This window comes from Silurus aristotelis (assembly GCF_946808225.1).
Source record: "Silurus aristotelis genome assembly, chromosome: 25".
NCBI classification, from domain to species: domain Eukaryota; kingdom Metazoa; phylum Chordata; class Actinopteri; order Siluriformes; family Siluridae; genus Silurus; species Silurus aristotelis.
In genome coordinates, this window is record NC_139598.1 from 13,865,273 (window position 1) to 13,886,396 (window position 21,124).

Genomic DNA, 21,124 nt, shown 5'->3' on the forward strand with positions numbered 1-21,124 from the left:
TGCCTCAATGTGGGAAACTGCACTCTGCTCAGTGTTGCAATCGGCCGAATTGTTTGCAGTAAATCATTTCCCAGCAGTACACAGACCTTTTGCTTCGATGATGTTCTACCCTTTATCCAATTGCACATGGTCAAGACGGATGGCTCATTTTGTCAATTTCATGTCTGGCTTTTTAATAACAAGAACGACAAGCCAAGTTGACCTGAAGTGTTTGAAAGCATTATGTTCTAGGTGTCTGCTATTCCTTTTAATCCTCCAGTCTGCGATCATGTTTCGCTCCATTACTCACTGTGTGTTGAGAAACATCCATCGTCAAAAGGATAAATGATATCACCGTGCACACTATAGGAATTGCTGGCTTATTTTCTTTTAAATAAAGGCTTGTGTAATGTTTAGGAAACATGTGTCAGCAGGAATTGGTTTGTTATGCAATCCGATTACTAACCAACAGCACATATAAGCCAGGAAAGAAATAATAATAGTAGATTGGGGTAATTGGCTATTACTGTGTAAAGCAAATATACACAGTAATTCTCTTTTTGGTTTCTAAATAAATGAGAAGAAATCATGATACATGCAAAGAGGTGATTTCTAGCTGTTAGTATACTCTTTAGAAAAAGGCCCTGTGTACTATCCAACAAGGTTCTACAATAGGTTTTTTTCTGAAAGGAAGCTTAGAGAAGCCAACTGATAGTATAGGACCTTTGTATTTGATAATGTATATGTTCATGCTAATGTTATACACAATAATATTAAAACTTAAGTTAGGTAAATTAAACAAGATTGATCATCCCAACACAATTGACACCAGTCAAAAGGTGGGATATATAAGGCAGTTCTGAAGAGTCAGCTCTGATTTGAACAGTCAGCTCCGAGGTGATTAAGCTACTGTAAATGACTCAAAACATCTCCAAAAGCGCAGGTCTTTCGCAGTATGCCCTGATTGTACATACGAAAAATGGAAGGAAGAACAAGCGGTATACCCGCACCAAGGCCATGGTTACTCAAGGTTTATTTATTGACTTGTCCATGTCGATTGATTCCCCTGTAGCACAAATTGGTTGTAAAAGTGCATAACTCTGACAGAAAGGTTTATAACCCACAGTGCATTGCATCATAGTACCAATGCTGAACTTTGTCCACCACTAAAAGCATTTACAATGGGTATGTGAGCATCAGAAAGAGACCTTATAAATCATCTTTTCTTGTGGACAGCTGGTGTGTCTTGGCTTAATAACCAGGGAAAGAAAGTGCTTTTTTTTAAGCAGGATTCAGGAATGGTTTAGGAACATGGCAGGGTCCAATGTGTTGATTTGGCGTCAAATTTTTCAGACCTCAGTTTGATTGAGCATATCTGGGATGCAGTTGAAAAACATGTCCAGCTAATAAAGTTCTAACCTCACAACTTATATGGCTGGATGGATTTGTTGCTAATACATGGGAGCCAGGGGTCTTGCCGGGATCGTGATGGTTCAGAATTGTTTTGTTGGCAGAAGTGGAACCTACAAAATATATGGCAGGTAGAAAAAGCAAGTAGGCAGTGGCCAAAAAGCAAAGAAGTCAAGAATAACTATTAGTGACTTTTGGAAAAAAAAACAGGTTTTGCTCAAAAGTACCATTTTAAACGGCAAATGCCATTTTCGAATATTTCAAATAATTCTACCTACCTGTATTATAAATCTAGAATTCACCCTCTAGGAAACAATTTTATTGAGAGTGTATAGTTTTAAAAATAATATCTATGAGCTATAGCTAGAGAAATGTGATATTACAGTATATGAATGACCCCAGGAAGAACAGTGTGAAAAATGAAAGAAATTTGCAAAAAGAAAATCTTGAATGCTGTACTCGTGTTTGCTTGCTTGGCTGTAGAGCATCTCTCTATGTGTCCATGTTTAGTCATGTATAATATATGTGGGGTAGATCAGACCCCTGATTTCTTAAGGGGAAATTTTACCCAAGATTTGCAACGCTGGAGGAGAAAATTCTGGTTAAACACATTAAAAAAGCTACCCATTTGTTATACTTTGTACTGCATATAGTTGACCCACAATACCAGCATTAACCTAATTCGAAAGCAATTAGAAATGTAGGATCACTGGGAATTTGGAGAAATGACATCATTAGCTATTCTTATCAAGAGTTAATGAGTGGTTAGTGAAGGACAGTGTTATTAGAACAGGTTGCATTCCTGCCATTCATATTTTTCCTAATAAACTGTTTAGCTTTCACTGCCAATGTTCTGTCATTTTTTTTTTTAGTAAACAGGGTGTCACTGGCAATGACTATATAAGGCAAACATGCAAACTAGTACTTACCTTCTTATGTAAACATTGAACAGAACAGATCACTAACTTGTAGAAAATGAATTCTTTATTTAGCCTTCTGAAAGTTTGTTTAAACTTAAGTGGAGTCCTGGAATAGTTTAAGTTATATGTAGCATGGCTCCAGGTGCCAGGAAACAAGGTCAAGAGGATTAAGAGGAATGGGGCAATATAACAACAAATAATAATAACATATGAACTAGGAATTAAGAAACTAACTTTGCCATAATTCAAAACATTTGAGGAAACTTGGAAATAAGACACAACAAGGTATAATGCTGCCTTTAATTCCTTCCAGAAATATTGTAATTATGAGTTTACTGCACTTAAAATTTCAACATTTTCCTAAAAGCCCTGGTATTCAGAGTTTTCAAAACTTGTGCAGTCGATGGTAAGATTTAAGTGGTAATTTTCCACATCAACTCCTTTTTTTTTTAAAGCAAAATATACTTATATATAAAATATATTTAAAATATAATAAAAAAAATTATTTTTATATATATTTTCTTATCAGAGACGCAAACTCTGTGACATCAGACCTCTGGACAGACACACAAACGTCCAAGAATTTAAAGACAGAAAAAGTAGACAAACTGTTTAAAGCAGATATGGCCTAATTAGGTCCTGGAAGCCAAGCCATTCCATACATGAGTAAATTGGAACGTGGAAAAAAATTACATTTGGAAAAACTAAAAAAAAAAATTAAGGACCAGTTTCATGTGTCTCATTAGGGGTCAATGTAAGGCATTGAACATCACAGTAATTTGGATTGTTATTGTTGGACCATAATTTAAACTGAACTAGAACTTAGAAAATAAAACTGCATAAGTAAGGCAGATTACAGAGCTATGCTTTCTAAATACATTTTTATAGTGCAGATTTTGTTTAAGCCTCTTAGTCAAGTTAGATTTTTGACCCTTCATAGAAAAAAGTTTTGGCAACACAGTTCAAAACCAAAACGGTTGGCAAATAGCAAACCATTAAAAAAACAAACAACTAAGAATAAATGGAAGTGTGGTGTTTTCGGTGAAAATATGTAACACTAAGATACAGATATATAGACCTAAAGATGCATGTAAGATTACATTAACAATTACAATTTTACATCACTAAATAACTTGCAAGTATAATTAACTAATTGTGTAATATACATAATTGTGCATACATTTATAAATTAACACATAGGGACAATGTATTAAATGCAGGAGTCTCTAAGAAAACAAACAGTGACTGGTATTTAAACAGTCTGTAGCCTTATGATGAAACAGAATTTCATTAGCATTGCTATCACTTGCTTTGATGTTGACCACATTCATTTAAAGGTCATGGTTTATAGCAGACTAGTAGTAAGAATAAGTAAAATGCAGAGTCAGGCATTGCCTCTGATGTCAGCTCAAGTTTGCCTTGAACTAATGTTGGTAGAAGTTTTAGTTAGGCCAGTACTAAAATGAATTTATATATAGCATGTTTTGTTTTTCCTGTTTTTTCACCTATTTTCTTCCAATATTCTCTCACTGCCCAGCTCTCCTTAACACAACAACTATAACATAACATTTACCACAAACTTCCTCTGAAACACATAAATCCATGCTAGCTAAAACAACTATCTGCTTTTTTCATAGTAAGGCAGCAGTCACACTGAACTTTCGGCATGTGGAATCTTTTCAGAGATTGTTGTGAATATGGGTGCCAACTGGATATATAGCATACAGCTTTGCATTGAGTTTGAGTCTCCAGTCTCCAGAATTCATATGCATATGAGTGGAAGTCAATGGGAAAAAAGTGTAGTCTGACGTCAAGTCTTAAGAATGGGCGATGGTGATACGTTATACTTAACGTAATGTTATTAATCAAAGTCTGGCCAAACGGACTTCTATTGGGATAAAATCCAATCAGTACCTGTGGTTTCTAAACTGTCAACATTTAAACCATCAGAAAACATTGAGTGACAATAAAAACAAAGCCGGCAGGGGCTAATAAGTGCTCTGAAATTATGTCCCAATTTGCCATATATTACTCTCTCTTCTCTGCAATGGTCTGCATTTTCGAGAAACATGAATCACATTCATTGTCACATGAATATGGTGATAACCAGAGCTTAAAAATGAGTTTAGAGCTCACTGAGTGCAAACTTTGTGGTGTTAAAATCAGATGGATTGTAACTAGATAGATGGATGGATGGATGGATGGATGGATGGATGGATGGATGGATGAATAGATAGATAGATAGATAGATAGATAGATAGATAGATAGATAGATAGATAGATAGATAGATAGATAGATAGATAGATAGATAGATAGATACTGTAAAGTTATAAAAGTTCAGATATGACTCAATGAGCTAATCCTAAAACGGCTCAGAGAATGAGTGATCATCACAGTGATGAGCTGTTGTACAGTGTGATTGCAGTTGGTACAAATGACCTCCTATCAACCCAACTCCTTTCTGTAGCCAAGTTGAATGAATCTTCTACTGAAGGAGCCCCGCTTCAGAAAGTTTAAGTGTCATGGACCTGTTTGTTCGGCTTTAACTGTTATCATAAATATCATCTGAATCTAATTAGACATTAATTTAAATCAACATCAGACGATCAGTCACCAGGTTTAGCATGTTAATTAGCAATAACAGTAGTGTGTATCATCTAATACTAAGTGCTGGAGTGCTGTTTTAATTGCTTTCATGGAGCATACACAATTTCTTGGCTAAACAAAATTAAAATGATGGATTGGGTTGACTAGGGCAACGGTTCCCATGGAAACCGTTGTTCCACATCACAGTGCCTGCAGAAATTATACTAATTGCAGAGCACTTTCTGTCCTTGGGTTGTTAGTGGGAACAATCCGAGCCAACGGGTCATCTATCCTGTTCGAATTTCATTCTCCAGAATTATTGGTGTCCTTTCATGAAGCTAATACCGTAGGTAAGAAAAAAATAACGGTTTGTGTTGTTATAGGAAAACAATTAACAATATAAAGAATATACATATCCAGAAGTTGATTATTGATCGAAACAACACATCCAGAAGTGTTTTATTCCTCCTAAGATACAGCTTTATTGTCATTGCAAAGTACAGGTACACAGCAACGAAATGCAGTTCAGCATCTGCCAGAAGTGCATTGTGTAAACAAGTGTTTAATAGGAATTCTTTTTATCAAATTATGTATGTATGTATGTATGTATGTATTTACAACCCTTTTCCATTTTAAGGGAAAAAAAAGGTACTTTTGAATTTAATGGCTGCAACACAAAAACATTGAGGGCAAAAATGTCTGGAAAAACGTAAGTATTATAAAAAGTAAACAGTTTGCAACTAATTAGATTTATTGACAACAGGTCAGTAAGATGATTGGGTATAAAGTGTTATAGAGGCATAAATATAGTCTCTCAGAAGTAAAGATGGGCAGAGCTTCACCAATCTGTAAAAGACCGTGTCTCCAATTTATATACACAAATAATGTTATTCAAACTAAAATTGAAAACAGTTAAATATCCTATTTGATAGAGTACATAATATCATCAAAAGTTTAGAGATTCTAAGATTCTGGAAAAATAGGGACAAGGGCGAAAATCACCATTGGATGTCCGTGATCTTTGGGCCTATAGGGGGCACTGCAACAGTCATGATTCTGTAATGGAAATCACTTTATGGGCTCATTAACACCTCCAGAAATCATTCTCTGTAAACACAGTTTGTCATGTCATCCACAAATCAGGTTAAATCTCTATCAGGAGAGATTTACCATTCTGTTTTTATTTGTATTTTACACAGTGTGCCAACTTATGTAAAATTACCTGGGACCTGTGTAACTCCTGATTTGTCTTGGGTCTTTTAATAAAGTATACCATGTCATAGTAATTTTTAATGTTGTGGAGCATCAATGAAGCAAGTAAGCATCCAAAATTTGTTTACCTATCCGATAAACTGTATCCTGTATTTTTTTTGTACAATAATGTCTGGTAAAAGTCGCATTTTGTCTTCTTTTTCATTTTTTGATCTAATATCCCAAATCTCCTTGGCACAGAAGGGCAGGCATCTAAATAGAAGTGTCTTTTATGCTTTAACCTATAGAGCTTTCTACAGATGATGTGAGATGCGTTGTACTGTATATTCTCTGAAGACAAGGGGATCATGGCCTAGATCAAGCAATTCGAGTCTGCAGAACATGGTGTACTATAAGAGCCTCCGCATCATTCCAAATCCATTTTTTTGTGGCGAGATAATACCTGCATGCCAGAGCTTTTCGGAAGTGAACGTCCTTTAGCAATTAGTGGAGATGCAGGCATGGTTTTTGGCACTGACTGCAGTATCTTACTCTACTCCTGGAGAACAGAGTCTGTCGAGCTGTTCTTATTTACAGATTTAGGTTTTAATGTCCCGTCTCTCTGGCAGCCTCCTACACCCAGACTTTCTTCTTTACTTGATTATCACTTGAGATGAAGCCAATACTATTAAAATGATAATGACAGGATGTGAGTAGAAGCCAGTTAACAGAGGAAATTATGCTAACAGGGCTACTGTAGCTATTATCTACATTTGGTCAATCAGGATAGCATTGACTTGAGCTTGTTACACAGAGCAGCCTAACATGCATTGAGGAAAACTATCTACCATATTCCACATACAAGAACTCATGGTTGGCTAGTGCTACAGTGATTGACATGGGTTAAAGCGTATACCATATTTTTCTTTCAGATAGCATAATCAGATTTGCTCTTTCTATTCCTGGAAAAATATCTTCCGACTCCATTGGCGATTGAGAGAGCATTAGCTACACTCTATACAAAGCCATAAAGTAAAGTAAAAAAAGAAAAAAATTGCCTCTTTTTTCAGCATTAGCTCCAGGCTACATCTCATTATGTACTCCAACCTTCATTGAAAGTGTAGTGTGTTTTTCGACCATGCCTTTGTGGTTTAAACATTAAAGAGAATAATCCTATAGAGGACATTTAGAGACCCTTTGTGATGCTTTGCAGAAGCATTATGCTTTGTGACCTGGCATTTACATCAAATCATGTGCACTCTCTCAACAGGCAGGGGTTGCCTGAGCCAACTCTTGCAACCTAATTTACCTTGGTGAACTGAGTTTATTTCTGTTAGTGTGACTTGCAGGATCTTAAATAGCTTCCTGGCTGAGAGGTAGTAGATCCCTGGCCAAGCGTTGATCTCAATCTATCTTTCCTTGTGTTTATTATAAGGTCTTGCATTCAGGTCTCTCTCTCTCTCACTCAGTTGCACACTCTGATTATTCTGTTGACTTGGTTGTGCCAATATACCACTTTGAAAGTACACTGTGGTCTGTACTTTTATAGTATATAATTATATTATATGTAATGGTCAAATTGTGAAATATGTTTCAAGCCGGATGTCAGTTTTTTATCTGACCACAAAAAGTGCCAATGGAATAAGGCAAGAAATAGCTTTCTTTTAAACCTCCCTTCTAACTTTAAGTAATAAGTTGTAAAAATATCTTGCAGGAAATGACAATTCTCCAGAAACTGCTTGTTTAGATGAGCTGAGATAAGATGCTTTTTCTCCTCAATCAACCACAGCAAAACTAGCCAAATCACGAGAACGTACGTGCTCATGTATGCAGAAGAGTGCCAACAGCACATTCTCCACAGATTGTTATGTTGCCATGTGATTATTATTTCATTCAGCAGTATGTAATACATTAATCCCCGGTTTACCGCGGTGGTTACGTTCCAACACCAAGATAAACGGACGCCACCCCAAAAATGCAATTTTATGTATACAGTACTATACTGTATTAACATTTTACTTCATTTTATAATTAATAATTATATTTGTATTGATACATTTCATTATTTCAACATAAAACTCCATAAAAACAAATCCCTATAAGTTTTTTGGTCTATCGTGCTATCCACGAGAGACCGGAAAAATCAGCCAAACTAATTAGTAATGTGGAAATGCAATTTTGCAATAAACAGCGGGCGTGAGATTCGAACCACTGTTAATCGGGGATTCCTGTAATAGCTACCAGAAGATATACATCTTACTATTGGAATACAGTTCATTTGCTTCACTACTTGTAGATCTAAAGCGATTAGCCATTTGTATTTATATCATAAAATAATTGCTATAAATGTTCAAGATGGCAAGCCTATAAGGATTAGACATGATGCTTTTAAGGTTCACATGTCTTGACTCAGTAGTCTTTACTACTATTACTGGCACATTAAGGTGCCATAATGCATAAAAAGTTATTCCGTTATGTACCAGGCATACTTAAATACTCAAAATGTATTTTTTTTCCTTTTGTGCATGCAGTAAACAGGAGTCAGCACAAAATCTATAGTCGTATTAAGAGTCAGACTTAACACAAGTGATCTTACACTAACACACCTGTGTGCAATTTAATTGCAATGCTTCAGTCGAATTTAATTGCTCCTGTCTTCACTTTTGTTTCTTTTTATTTTTCGTGGTTAAAATGCTTCTTGTTACCGTATTTTTCGGACTATAAGCCGCTACTTTTTTTCCCACGTTTTGAACCCCTGCGGCTTAAGCAACGAAGCGGCTTATTTATGAATTTTTCCTGGGTTTTTCCCGGTTTCACAAACTTCAAGCTAAAAAACTTTCCGAACAGAAACGAAAATACGCACCTCACCTGTGTTATGAGCTGCACGGCATCGGGACAAAAGAAATTTTTTTTAAAAGCACGACGATGCCAAAAAATAAACTCCCGAGAGAAATAGTTGTGAAAGGAAGGAGGAAGACAGTGAACAATGACTTTCTTGGTAGGCTACTGTTTAGATACAAGCCGTTGTAACACGTTGAGTCAGGGTCATGGGAGAGCTCGCTAACTCCAGTTGCAACAGAAATCATATAAGCACAGACAGGTTTCCAAAACTCTTGCTTTTTTATTTTTCTTGGCAACAGTGTTACGGGTTAGTCAAAGAAACTTAGAAATGAGCATCAGAAAATAATAAGGACATATTCCTCGGTCTTGCACACATGCAGTAATTGCGAATAAATGCAGTGCCAGGCTATTCCCAAAATACCGCTATGCTCCTAAAGGAAGCGCAACATATTTCACCCGTTACACCGTGTGTAACTTGTCTTTCGTTAAAGCCTGTGTAAAGTTCATTAGTTTCAGTGTAGTGCGGCTTATAGACAGGTGCGGCTTATTTATGTTAAAAAAAAAAATATTTGTAAAATTCAGTGGGTGCGGCATATATATGGGTGCGCTTTATAGTCCGGAAATTACGGTATATGTTTTTATTTGTATTTTCTGTGCTATTTATCAGTCTATTTGACCCTTGCATTTTTTTTTTTTTTTTTTTGCAAGCTGCAGTCACCTGCCTTAAAATATTAAACTTTAAATAGCATAGTTTTCAGAATCCTTTGTAAATCAGTGCTTACATGTTGCTCTGAGACTTATAGACAGTTTAGACTGTGCATATGTATGACATATTTTTTCCACATAGTTCTTAGCTTTAGATTCTGTTCACTCATGAAGGGAACAAGCTTGTTTGTCTGCTCTGTGACATTAAATGAACAAAAAAGAACCCGGATTTGATATCTCTTGGGATCATTTGTGCTTTCACTTTCCCACCTATTATTGCAGAAGGAACAATTTAGCCATTGAAAAGAAAATGGGGTTGAGGTTAACCTGAAAATTGAGACATGTACGTTTATTAACCAGCCTGGTTTAAAAAAAACATAGCCAGCAAAGGACCACTATTGCATGTGCATGTCTGTATAAAAAAAAGACTCCCTAAGACTGGCTCATTATGGAGATGAAGGGTAGGTAAATGCAATTCACTCCCTTGTTGCTGCCAGACAAAAGCTGACGCACCTCTCCAAATAATGAGACTGTGATGCAAGATGAACTCCTGAGTGGCCTGTATAATTAGTGCTGCGTCCAGAGAGAATCACGTTAATGCCAATAGAGCCACAGTGGTCTTTAAAAAAAATACAACTGCCACTCAGTTGCACATCCTTTCGAACCTCTAAGAGCATTCGCAAAGGTAACTGCACAGGAGCTGGCCTACTTTTTAAATAATGTCAAATAACCGGTAATATTGCAATCTGCCCTCTTTTGTATACATGAATGCATGTTTGCAGAATTTACTGCTTTTTTCAGAAATGTATTCATAGAAAGAACTGAGATTATTGAAAATCCTTGCATGTAATGAGACAGGTGCAGGTGTAGGTAAAGCAATTTTTATAGAGGGAGGCGGAAAGATCCAAAATAGTCAGCAAGTTAAACCTCAGACAGGCAATAGTCAGGCCATCAGCAAATAGGATAAAGTATATATAGTCAGGTGCATGTAAGCAAAACAGAGTGTATCCTTCACAATATTAATATGAATGAGAATTTTTTCTAGGGGGAATTGTATATGTAAGAGAATTGATTCTTTTGATAAGATTTCACCTAATTGACATGCTCTTGAGCTGTCTATTGCGTGGGTACCAGGATTTGACCTGAGAGGATTTCTGTATTCCTAATCCATACCCATCTTGCCACTGACAATATGAACACTGCTGACAGAAATTCACATATTAAACAGATTAGAATTTTTTTTAATTTTTACACAATTCAGCCATTTCAAAGGCCAGTTCTGAGCTTGCACGCTATACTGAAACTTTATATCTAACTCCAAAACCATCATGCTAATCCTGATTTGCCCTAAAACCCTTGCTCATTTGAATTTTTTCCCCTTGTCTTCTTTTCTCTTCATCCCTTGCTTTCCTTCCCCACTGACAGCGACTTTGCATCCAAAATGAAAAACAGGCAAATGGGTGTGACGAGTGACACCAACCTGACCAAAAGCACCAGCATTGGCGGGGATATGTGCAGCCTGGAGAAGACAGATGGCAGCCAATCGGACACAGCTGTGGGCCTGGTGGGTGGAAACCTCAAAAAGAGGCGCTCGAGCATTGGGGCAAAAATGGCCGCCGTTGTGGGCTTGTCCCGCAAAAGCCGCAGCACTTCACAGCTCAGCCAAACAGGTAAGACAAAATTATTTACATGTGTGTGTGTGTGTGGGGTGTGTGTGTGTTTTATTTCATCTGTCTTGTTTGTTGTTGGTTCCTTTCTTCCTTCTCTTGAGGTTTCAGAGTTTGATCTCGTTTTATTCGACAGGATTCTTTTTACCTTCTTCTCTGCCTCTTCTGCTTTAGCTCAGAAAGTTTAAAGATTCCTCACAGGAACCAGGAAACAGGGACACTACAAACACAAATGCTCACTTTTGCTTCCTTTTTCTTCTAGATCATTGGATTTTTGTTACCCACCTCTTTATCTCTCCCTCTTTGTCTGCTGTTAACAGATGCCACTGTGCGTCAGTTCTGTCCTGCATTATTGTCTTTCTTAGTTAGACCCCCCCCCCCCCCCAATCAAGTTGCTTGCTTCTTGCCAAAGCGGACTCTCCAAGTTGGAATATTCAGAGGTTCTCTGGTGTCCATGACTCTTTTTCCGAATTTGCAGTCTGTTCGTGTTACCATAGCTGCTTTGCATGTTTTATTTTTAATGGCAGGTTAGACAGAAATAGAGGGTGTTCCTCGTCATGCCTTGATAAATTCATATTCACAGGTCTTCAGGTGTTTGCTTTGCTCTGGAGCACAAGTGAAAGTAGTCTAATAGACAGATGATACAGTTGATAAATTCACATCAGAGGGCCTTTTTAAATAAATCTGTATCATCATTTATATACTGTATAACATTCAAGAGACTGAATTGTATTGAGTGGTTTAGGTTTATTCATTTTTTCCGAATGGTTCAATTTTGCTCTATTTTTTTCAATAGCTATTTTAAAAATATAATAATTGATGACTGATATGTAATATTTATCAATTCTTAATATTGATGAAGAATTAATTTATATAATACTTAAAATTATTATTATTTTCTGTGTTTTAAGTCTGTAACATTTTGCTGGGCTAAGATTTCATTGAACATGACAAATAGAAAATTAAAGTAAAAAAGTTAGGGTTTTGTCATTTCTTTTGCTCTTTTTAACTTGGACAGTATGCACTAAGTCTCTTTACGCTGAGGCTTTTACGATAAACATACATAACCAGAGTTTTACTTACTTAGTTTTACTGCAATTCCCTAATATGGCTATAACTTTCACTGTCAGACGTCATGAATCTACAACCTACAACCTATTGTTTCATGTATTATTTATTTATTTAGCTTTTTTTTTTTATTTATGGGTGGTACGAGTGTTCTTGGTTTCCCAAAAATTCTTAATAACCTGTTTTATGACATTTGTTAAAAGCAAAAAGGTCCATGCCAAATTGAAACTTTTTTAAAATTCAAAAGACCATGGAGATTGTACAAATGAATATGTTTTATATACTATATGGATAAAAGTTGGCCATAAGATTCGATGTGCTTTTGAAACATTCCATTTCATATTTTGTCCCAATTTCCTGTTAACCACCACTCTTCTGGGAAGATGTTCTTCTGTATTTGGGAGAGTGCTTGTGGATATTAGTTATTACAAGGGTGTTGTAAAAGTCAGGTACTTATGTAGTGTAAGGAGGCCTGGGGTGCAGTCCAATTCATCCCAAAGGTGCTCAGCAGGGTTGAGGTCAGAGCTATATAGCAGGAAACTCAAGATCTTTAAAGGAATTGCCATGCTAAAACTAGTTCCTCCTAGTACAAATAAAGGGAACGTTTAATGCTACCCAATCCAAAGACATTCTATACGACTGTGTGCTTCCAACTTTGTGGTAACCTGATGTGGCAGGAAAAGTCAGGTGTCTTTTGTCCTCATAGTTTATGCATTAATTGAATAATATAAAGAAACCGTTTACACACCTTGTGTAAAGATAATGATGGGTTACCTAGACTATCTATAGACTGATAAGATAAGATGCTTGAATTATAACATTACATTTCTCCGTGGTATTCATTCCCATTCCCATTCAACAATTGAATGCGTTTTGCAAGGTAAAATATTGTAATTACTGTAATTAGGGGAAGACATAAATGACTTATGTTTAAGTCAGTATACGTGCTATATGTTAAAAAAGCAAGGAATTAAGAGATTTCAGATCAATTACTATTGTGTGTGAGAAGCATGTGACACATATGATCTAAAAAAGCAAGAGAGAGAAAAGCTGTGAAAAATTCTAGAAAAGCATGAACATTTTTAACATGCTTTGGAAAAGATACGGACACCCGTGTCTTCTGTTGATCGCCAGTTCTCTAATTTATTTTCTACACTTAGAATAACTTTTATAAAGGATGTTTTTCTTTTGGGCAGATCAAGTTGAATGACTACAGATATCTATCTATCTATCTATCTATCTATCTATCTATCTATCTATCTATCTATCTAGCTATCTAGCTATCTAGCTATCTAGCTATCTATAATGCCAATGGCTTCATACATTAGTGAGTTTTAAGCAAAACATTTGACGGATTTAAATGAAAATTGCCCAGCTGATGTTAATAATTTGGCATTAGGACCCAGCAATGTCTTTCTGTCAGTCAAGGCTTTTTCATTTAGAAACTTCAAATCACTCTGCACAAAACTCCATGTTCTGCATCCATCCATTGCATCTGATAAAGCACTTCTATTCAATCATGCTTGTAAAATGTGCTTCAGTCTGCCCAGCATGTCATCTCTGCCAATTTCCCTACTCATTATTGATTTTTTTTAGTGAATAATGCCATCAGCAAGAAATGTTTAATGGTCATTGATCTAAGACAAAGAAGAGACAGAGAGCAAGAGAGAGAGAGAGAGAGAGACTGACCAGTCGTCTACTCAGCGCCGACCCCTTGCTTCATCAGGTCTGAACATAGTCTCTCTGTTTGCACACGTGAGGTCACAAAATATGACAGCAATTCATTTTTAAATAAACTCGTCTTGGCTATTATTTGCCTTGTTGCTCTCATGTGCAGATTTTCCTTTTTTCCTTTTCGGTGACCCACAGTCATTTGCTGCAAATATAGGAGCGTGGCTATATGCAGCTTGTGACTGGGCAGCACGTGGCCGTGTGTCCTTAGCTTTAGTGATTGTAAAATTCTGTCACGCTGCGATGTCTGCAAACGTTGGATCGTTTGTGCCAGATGGACTAGAGACTGGAGTGGAAGTGAAAGATGTGCGATGGCCAGGAGGAAGTGCCGCAGTAAGAGCAATCTGGACCTCAAACTAACAAGTGCCAGAAGCCTGGCTTTTACTGAAATTCGGTGTAAAAGCTTCTGGATTTACTTTGTTGAGTTTGCTATTGTGCATATCCAAATCTGCAATAAGGTCTCTTACCAAGGACTATTCAGTTAATTTCTTATTTAGTTGGTACTTTCGATTATAGTATGAAACAGTTATATTCACTTTTAGCAGTTAAATCATATTTTGAAACAAACCAGGTTTGTTGAGGTTGCATGATGTAGACCAAAACTTACAGTTAAGACATTGCAGTTGGGCTTTTTGGCCCAAGTTCACTTGCCATTGCCAGTACCATGGTTTGTACAGATGCATGAATTTTTTTCATGGACCCATAAAACTGGTTATACTGGTTATACTTTTTTTTTGCTCAGTCATTAGTATTATGTCATATAGTAGTTATTAGTTTGGGCTGATGTGTTTGTGTTTATGCATTTAAAGCTGGACATTTTCTTAATACAGATCCTGTAGTGCAACAATTAAGTCATTTTTGGTCATGCCATAGTTTGCTTAAACAAAATATTTTTCGTTTTATGCAATTATTTAAACTAAAAAAAATAAAAAAATAATTAAGAATAACAAGAGGATGTAACAAAAATTCATTGGATTTCCTGCAAGAAAATCTTTAAACTTTCCACACCTGTTAAAATATTGATTTTCACAAAAAAAATTATATTTAGTCGTATACATATTAAGATATAAAAGTAATTTAGAAATGAGATATTATCGTTCGGAAACCTGTATTTTAATGTTTCTTTATTACTTTCTAGAGCTTCATATTACTTTTATTTTTGTCCCTTTATGGAGCTGTTATTTTGCTACCAGTGATAAACAGCATGGAAGCTAAGCATACAGGGCCTGAGTGAATAATATTCCAAATAACAAGTACCAATTTGCGTATGCAATGGGATGTTGTGGGTGATTTGCAAAGAATAATTACAGTACATGAATGACGTGATGTGTAAAGTCGGAGGGGGAACAATATGTAAATGAGGCTTTTAACATGTGCTGTTTGTTCTCAAGTTCAAACCTCAAAGAGAATGACGGAATTCGAAAACTATAAACTCAAGTAAAACAACAACAAATGCCAGAATGGCGTATAAGAATACCAGTCGAAAAGCGTTATAAACGTAAATAAGTCGTGAGTCGACAAGATGTTTTATTTATTAGTTAAATCTGCAAAAATACAGCAAACACAGTCATTTGTGAATGTTTTGTGACACTATGGCATCATTTCGATATTATTCAGTTTAGGAAATGCTGCCATTTTTCCGTTAACTGACAGAAATGGGCTTTCTTAAATTTAATACATGACGGCGGTGGTACTAAGTAGTGCATGCACTAATTATTCCTTAGGTAACTTTCAGGTTGCTCTAGATCATATTGCTGGTACAAACTGATTCAGTCCCACTTCATGTGAAGTTTTGACATTGGACCTCCTAGAGTGTTTAAAGGCTCTGGCATGGAGAAGCTGGTGTTGGATCTGTGATGATCACGAATGTTGAGCTATTTTATGAGTTGCTTAGTAGCTCCTAGTTTTAGACCCGTAAAGACTGTATAAGACTGTAGAAAGAACATTACTTATAATCTAACACTCTAGTGCTCATGTTAGTTCTCACTCTCCAGTGTTCTGTATTGTTGAAAGATTTATGATCAAACTCTTAATGTCACCCAAATGAGGATGGGTTCCCCTTTTGAGTCTAGTTCCTCTCAAGGTTTCTTCCTCATAACATCTAAGGGAGTTTTTCCTTGCCACAGTCGACACGGCTGCTCATCAGGGATAAATGCACACTATTCACCTTGACTGTTGATTTCTGTAGAGCTGCTTTGAGACCATGTCTGTTGTGAAAAGCGCTGTAGAAATAAACTTGACTTGACTTGACTTGAGTCTGCATAGACACCATTCTGAATTTTGTACCTTAAAATAAAAACAACCTAAATTGCATATTTTGTACACATGAAAGATGCAATTATTTATAGACACAGATAAAATGCATTTAGAATACTTAGGTATAGGGGATGGAGACTCTTCTTGTTTCCAAATGTGCTGTATTATTCAGCATGCTGCAAGCTTAAAGAGATGACATGGCCCTTAAATTCACATTTACAGTACACAGTCCAGAACCACGAAAATCTCATTGCGGTTCTGCTTTTCTGCCTCCTTTATCAACAGCATATTATTTCAGGTTTCGTGAGCGGCTCTGACCTCATTTCTGTGCCGTAATGTGCAGAATGTGCTTTCCGAACGCTCACCAGCACTTTTGTTCATCTCCTGAGACGTGCGAAGAACTACTGTAGCTAAGCATGAACAGCGAGTCACGTGGAGTTGTACTCATTCTGTCTCACCCTTTTTTGTGCTAGAAATGAAAAGTTGGTGCAGCAATGATAAATATAGGATATGGACAAGGATGTTGGTTTTGTTGTGTTGTGTTGTCTGCAAAATACAAAAGAGACACTCATCCTTTTTCCAAATCATTTCAGATCACACCATAAACTGTTCACTCCCTGTTCACTAGGGGGAAAAAGGCTTCAGCTTCCCTTTAAATGCATTACAGCGTTCATCACTTCGGCAGCGTATCGCGTTTCACTGAGGATGTGCTGTTAGCTGGGCCAGCGCACATAATTGCATGAGCGTAGCACATGATTGCATTCGGTGTCACATGTACTATTTTGCTCCATCTATCATACCTCTTTTCCAGGGTAACAGGACTGTTCTAGCATTTCATGATGAATCCATTTGCAGGGACTGCAGTTAGCTAATCCTGTACTAATAATACATTGTATTCATTCTGACCTGCTTGACATGAATTATGATGGCATGATGATTTTTGCTAAAGTGACTTTAAGGTGAGTAGGTAAGTTCTCAGCAGCCACATGGACCAGATTTCTTGCTTTCTTTAAAGAGGTGATGAAACATTTCCCATTTTTTTGCTAATACATGGGCCTAAAAACTGCAGCTTTTCCTGATCATAAATAAAGCTCTAGCACCTTTTAAAATTTTAATCAAGATTGCACTCGAACTATAGTGCAGGAGCATAGACATTTTGATAACCGGTATCTGATTAACATCCGATTTGATTAGTTTTATTTATATAGCAAAAGCACAACCTAAAAGCATGACCTTCACTGTGACATTCGAAATATTAAGACTTTGTGCTTGTAGCAATGTGTTTTTAAAAATTTTCTTGACTTTTTAGAATTGTTGCGTCTATCTATGTTGTGGGAAGAAAATAAAAACTGATTTAGCCAAAACAGCCAGAGCAACGTCTAGGTTTTTACAGAGCACCATACAAATAATTCAAGATTCTGTGTTGCCTTTTGACTCTAGTTCGCCCAAACTATGACACATTGCTTAGAAGGTTATCTTTTAATGGAAATCAATGCAGAAAGCCAAACAGACTCCACAAGTGTACAAACAATTTAGATGTTTTTTGAAGCATGGGGCTGAGGCTGAAGTAAAGTAATAAGTGTAGTAAACTAATAACTTTCTTGTTATTGGTGTAGAACTTTACCCACTAGACTCCAAATTCCCCGTTTAAATGACACTTTATTAAACCTGAAGCATAGTGTAGATTGATCTGCAGTGTATCCACATACAGATCGAACTTAGAAGACGAATGAACTTTTTGGCACTAAGATTGTGGTTTCAAAAAGCCAGTAAATCCATGATCTTAGAAGGATGGAAAACTCATTAGCCCTGGCACCAGGAACTAATCCAGGACATTTGGGTTCCATTTCACCTGCCTGGTGGACCATAAAGAATCATTTGTCACTCTATTATAGTGTATTTTCTAATCATTTATGTACCTACTCTTAGTCTGCATCACTGCAGTCTCTAGCTAGCTAGCTCATCATACATTGTTAGGTACCCTTTGTAGCCTGTATATATGTATGTATGTGTGTGTGTGTGTGTGTGTGTGTGTGTGTGTGTGTGTGTGTGTGTGTGTGTGTGTGTGTGTGTGTGTGTGTGTACGGTAAGAGAATGAACATTACGATTCTATGTAATCAATATTAAAACCATATATTGTGCAGATTTTCCAGGAATGTCAGTGAGAGACACTGGTTTTGTTTGATTTTATAGCTGGTATTTTGTGTTGCATATGAATGAAGCTGTAATTTTTCAGGAGACCTGTTTCAGGAATATAATACATAGCTTTTCAACATTCAACGGAATTTTCGATCATGGAGCAATAAATTAAGTATTTTATCTATGCAATCCTATTACCAGATTAATTAGAACACTGTTGGGTTTCTGTTTGTAGAGTATTGTGTTTAACTTGTAACTTGGAAATGGGCTAAGTGGGACGTCTTCGTAGAAAAGCAACTGACATTTACACTTCTGGCGTTTGTCATTTGCTCTTGTCCAGCGTGACAATTATTGTATATATACAACTGAGTGGTTGAGGGTTAAATAATCTTGCTCAAAATTTTTTTTTACATTTTCAAAACCCTGTATATATAACTTTCACAAAAAAACTATAACATTTAAACTTAGTAGGTTGGGTAAAAAAACAAACAAACTAAGAAAAGTGTTAAAGACCTGACTTTAATCTGCATGTATTTTAAATGTGGATGTAAACGCAAAAGCAAAAGGATTGTTTCCATATTAATTTTTTTTTAACCTTCCACAAAGGTGTTGTGCCAGGAAGCTATAGGCTATATACATTTTTTTATAAGATCGCTTCCCACTTCCAAACCGTCTGGGCTCAGTGAATGCAAATCCTTTTTTTGTCAAAAGCTAAATCCAGTGTGCCGAAGGCTAAAAAAAAAAAGTAGGATGATATTTCTTGAAGCTGTGCTATGTTTAGAATTGAATGTGCTTATTCAAAAATGACTCACGGTGTACATATTATTGCATGTGTGGAAGTGAGACATTCTCCGCATTGTCTGGGTTCAGGCTTGGCGTGATTTTCCTGTACAGAACTGAACATACAGACGTTGTGCTGTTACTTACTAACAAACACTGGTCTTCAAAGTGCAATGATAGCATTCCAAAAATATTTCAAATAATGCATATAGTTTTGTGTTTCAAAACATTATATTACAGATGAACATTGCATCAGTCATCTAACAGTTATTACACAATGTTTCCATTTTTAATGCAGCAGGAATTTGTGTCTATTTAAGAATTAATTTAAATATATTTAAATATACTTTTTTGTCTTCACTGTTTTCCAATGCTTCACCTGACTTACATTTTCATCATATTATAGTACTCATATGAGATATGCTTACATAAACCATATAGCAGTATATATTGGATCTGATGCGATTGTATTTTAAAGTAAAGCAATGAGGGTGGAAGCTATTTTTTAATCTTTAATTTGTTGTACTTAATGTTATAAATACAATAAAGATTATTTATACAGCAAAACAATATACTGGCAATACAATTTCTCTGTACATAGCGGAAAAGTAACACTTTTTAGCATAAAGTCAAAACTTTTTTAATTAAATGTAAATAAAAATGTACATTTTTTCGGATAGCTCTAAAGAACACGTTTTAAAAACAAAGACTGTTTGAAATCATTATCCTGGCTGGATCAGGTAACTGTCACAACGTTGCAGGGATCCTGGCAAGAACATCATCTGTAATACTGTTGGAAAAAATCATAGAAATTCAAAAGATATTGGAAGCATTGAAAAGAACCTAAGAAGTGAACGTCAATGAACATCCACTGTTGCAGGCAAAACAGATGTGGCACTGACATGCATACTGTCGCCCGATATGTAAGGAAATTTTTGGGACACCATGTAAACTAAATTTTTTGTAGATGTACTTTAAAACATTTTTTTTTATGTAGTATTGAATTTTTTTATTTTTTTAACTGCTGCTTGCTTTCTAATTGCACTTGACAGTAAAGTAAAAATAAACTACTGTATCTGCTTCAACAATCAGCATTTTCACTGTCTAAATTGCATGGGATTTAAAGATGAGCACTTGCATTTTAAAAATCTGTGCCCTATTAAAACTGAAACTATACTGTGTATCAAACAGGGTGTACTTTAGAAATATATGATAGATTTAGGGCATAAATAATGTGCAATAACACTCTTCGGTGTTTTACTCAACCTTGAATACACTTAATTTTTCCTGGAAAATAACTATTATATAATACTATTATAACTAGTAAATTAAAATATTTTTTATGCCTCTTTACATTTTCAAAATTTGAAAGCAAAATTTTCATTGTAACCAATAAAAACACAAGTGGAAAACAACATCATATAATCAAATGTATGTTATAAGATTGCTTTATGACTTATCGGGAAATTAAATACTAATGCAAATAAATATTTCTTCGATCGCTATCAAGTGGATCATTTGAACATTTTCGTACAAGTGCAAGTTGAACGTTTTATATACAAGCTCCACGAATTTGCCTTACAGTTACCTATAGGTTTTAATTTGTTTTTACTAACTTTTCACTATTGTTAATTTTATTAGTATTGTCTATGCGTCTCGACTCTGTAGCCATTCTGACCTTAACAATATCACAGTGGAGAAAGCTCTGTAATTTGCCCAATAACTGTAAATAATCATGATAATACGACGTGCAGGATAGAGATTCACAAGGCTTTATCATTCTCTCATTCTCTCATACCTGCAAGATTTAACCTAGGCTGCTGATGTTCACAATCCTTACTGCCAGATTT

General features: G+C 35.9%; 1 protein-coding gene across 25 annotated transcripts in view; it reads left to right on the forward strand.

Annotated features, from left to right (window-relative positions):
• rims2a (regulating synaptic membrane exocytosis 2a) overlaps positions 1 to 21,124 on the forward strand; it is a 183,131-nt gene that overhangs the window by 145,839 nt on the left and 16,168 nt on the right. For all 25 annotated transcript variants that reach the window (XM_083529819.1, XM_083529828.1, XM_083529830.1 and 22 more), the window contains one exon: positions 11,059 to 11,303. In XM_083529819.1, the coding sequence (XP_083385945.1) occupies positions 11,059 to 11,303 (245 nt within the window). The remainder of the gene's footprint in view (positions 1 to 11,058; positions 11,304 to 21,124) is intronic.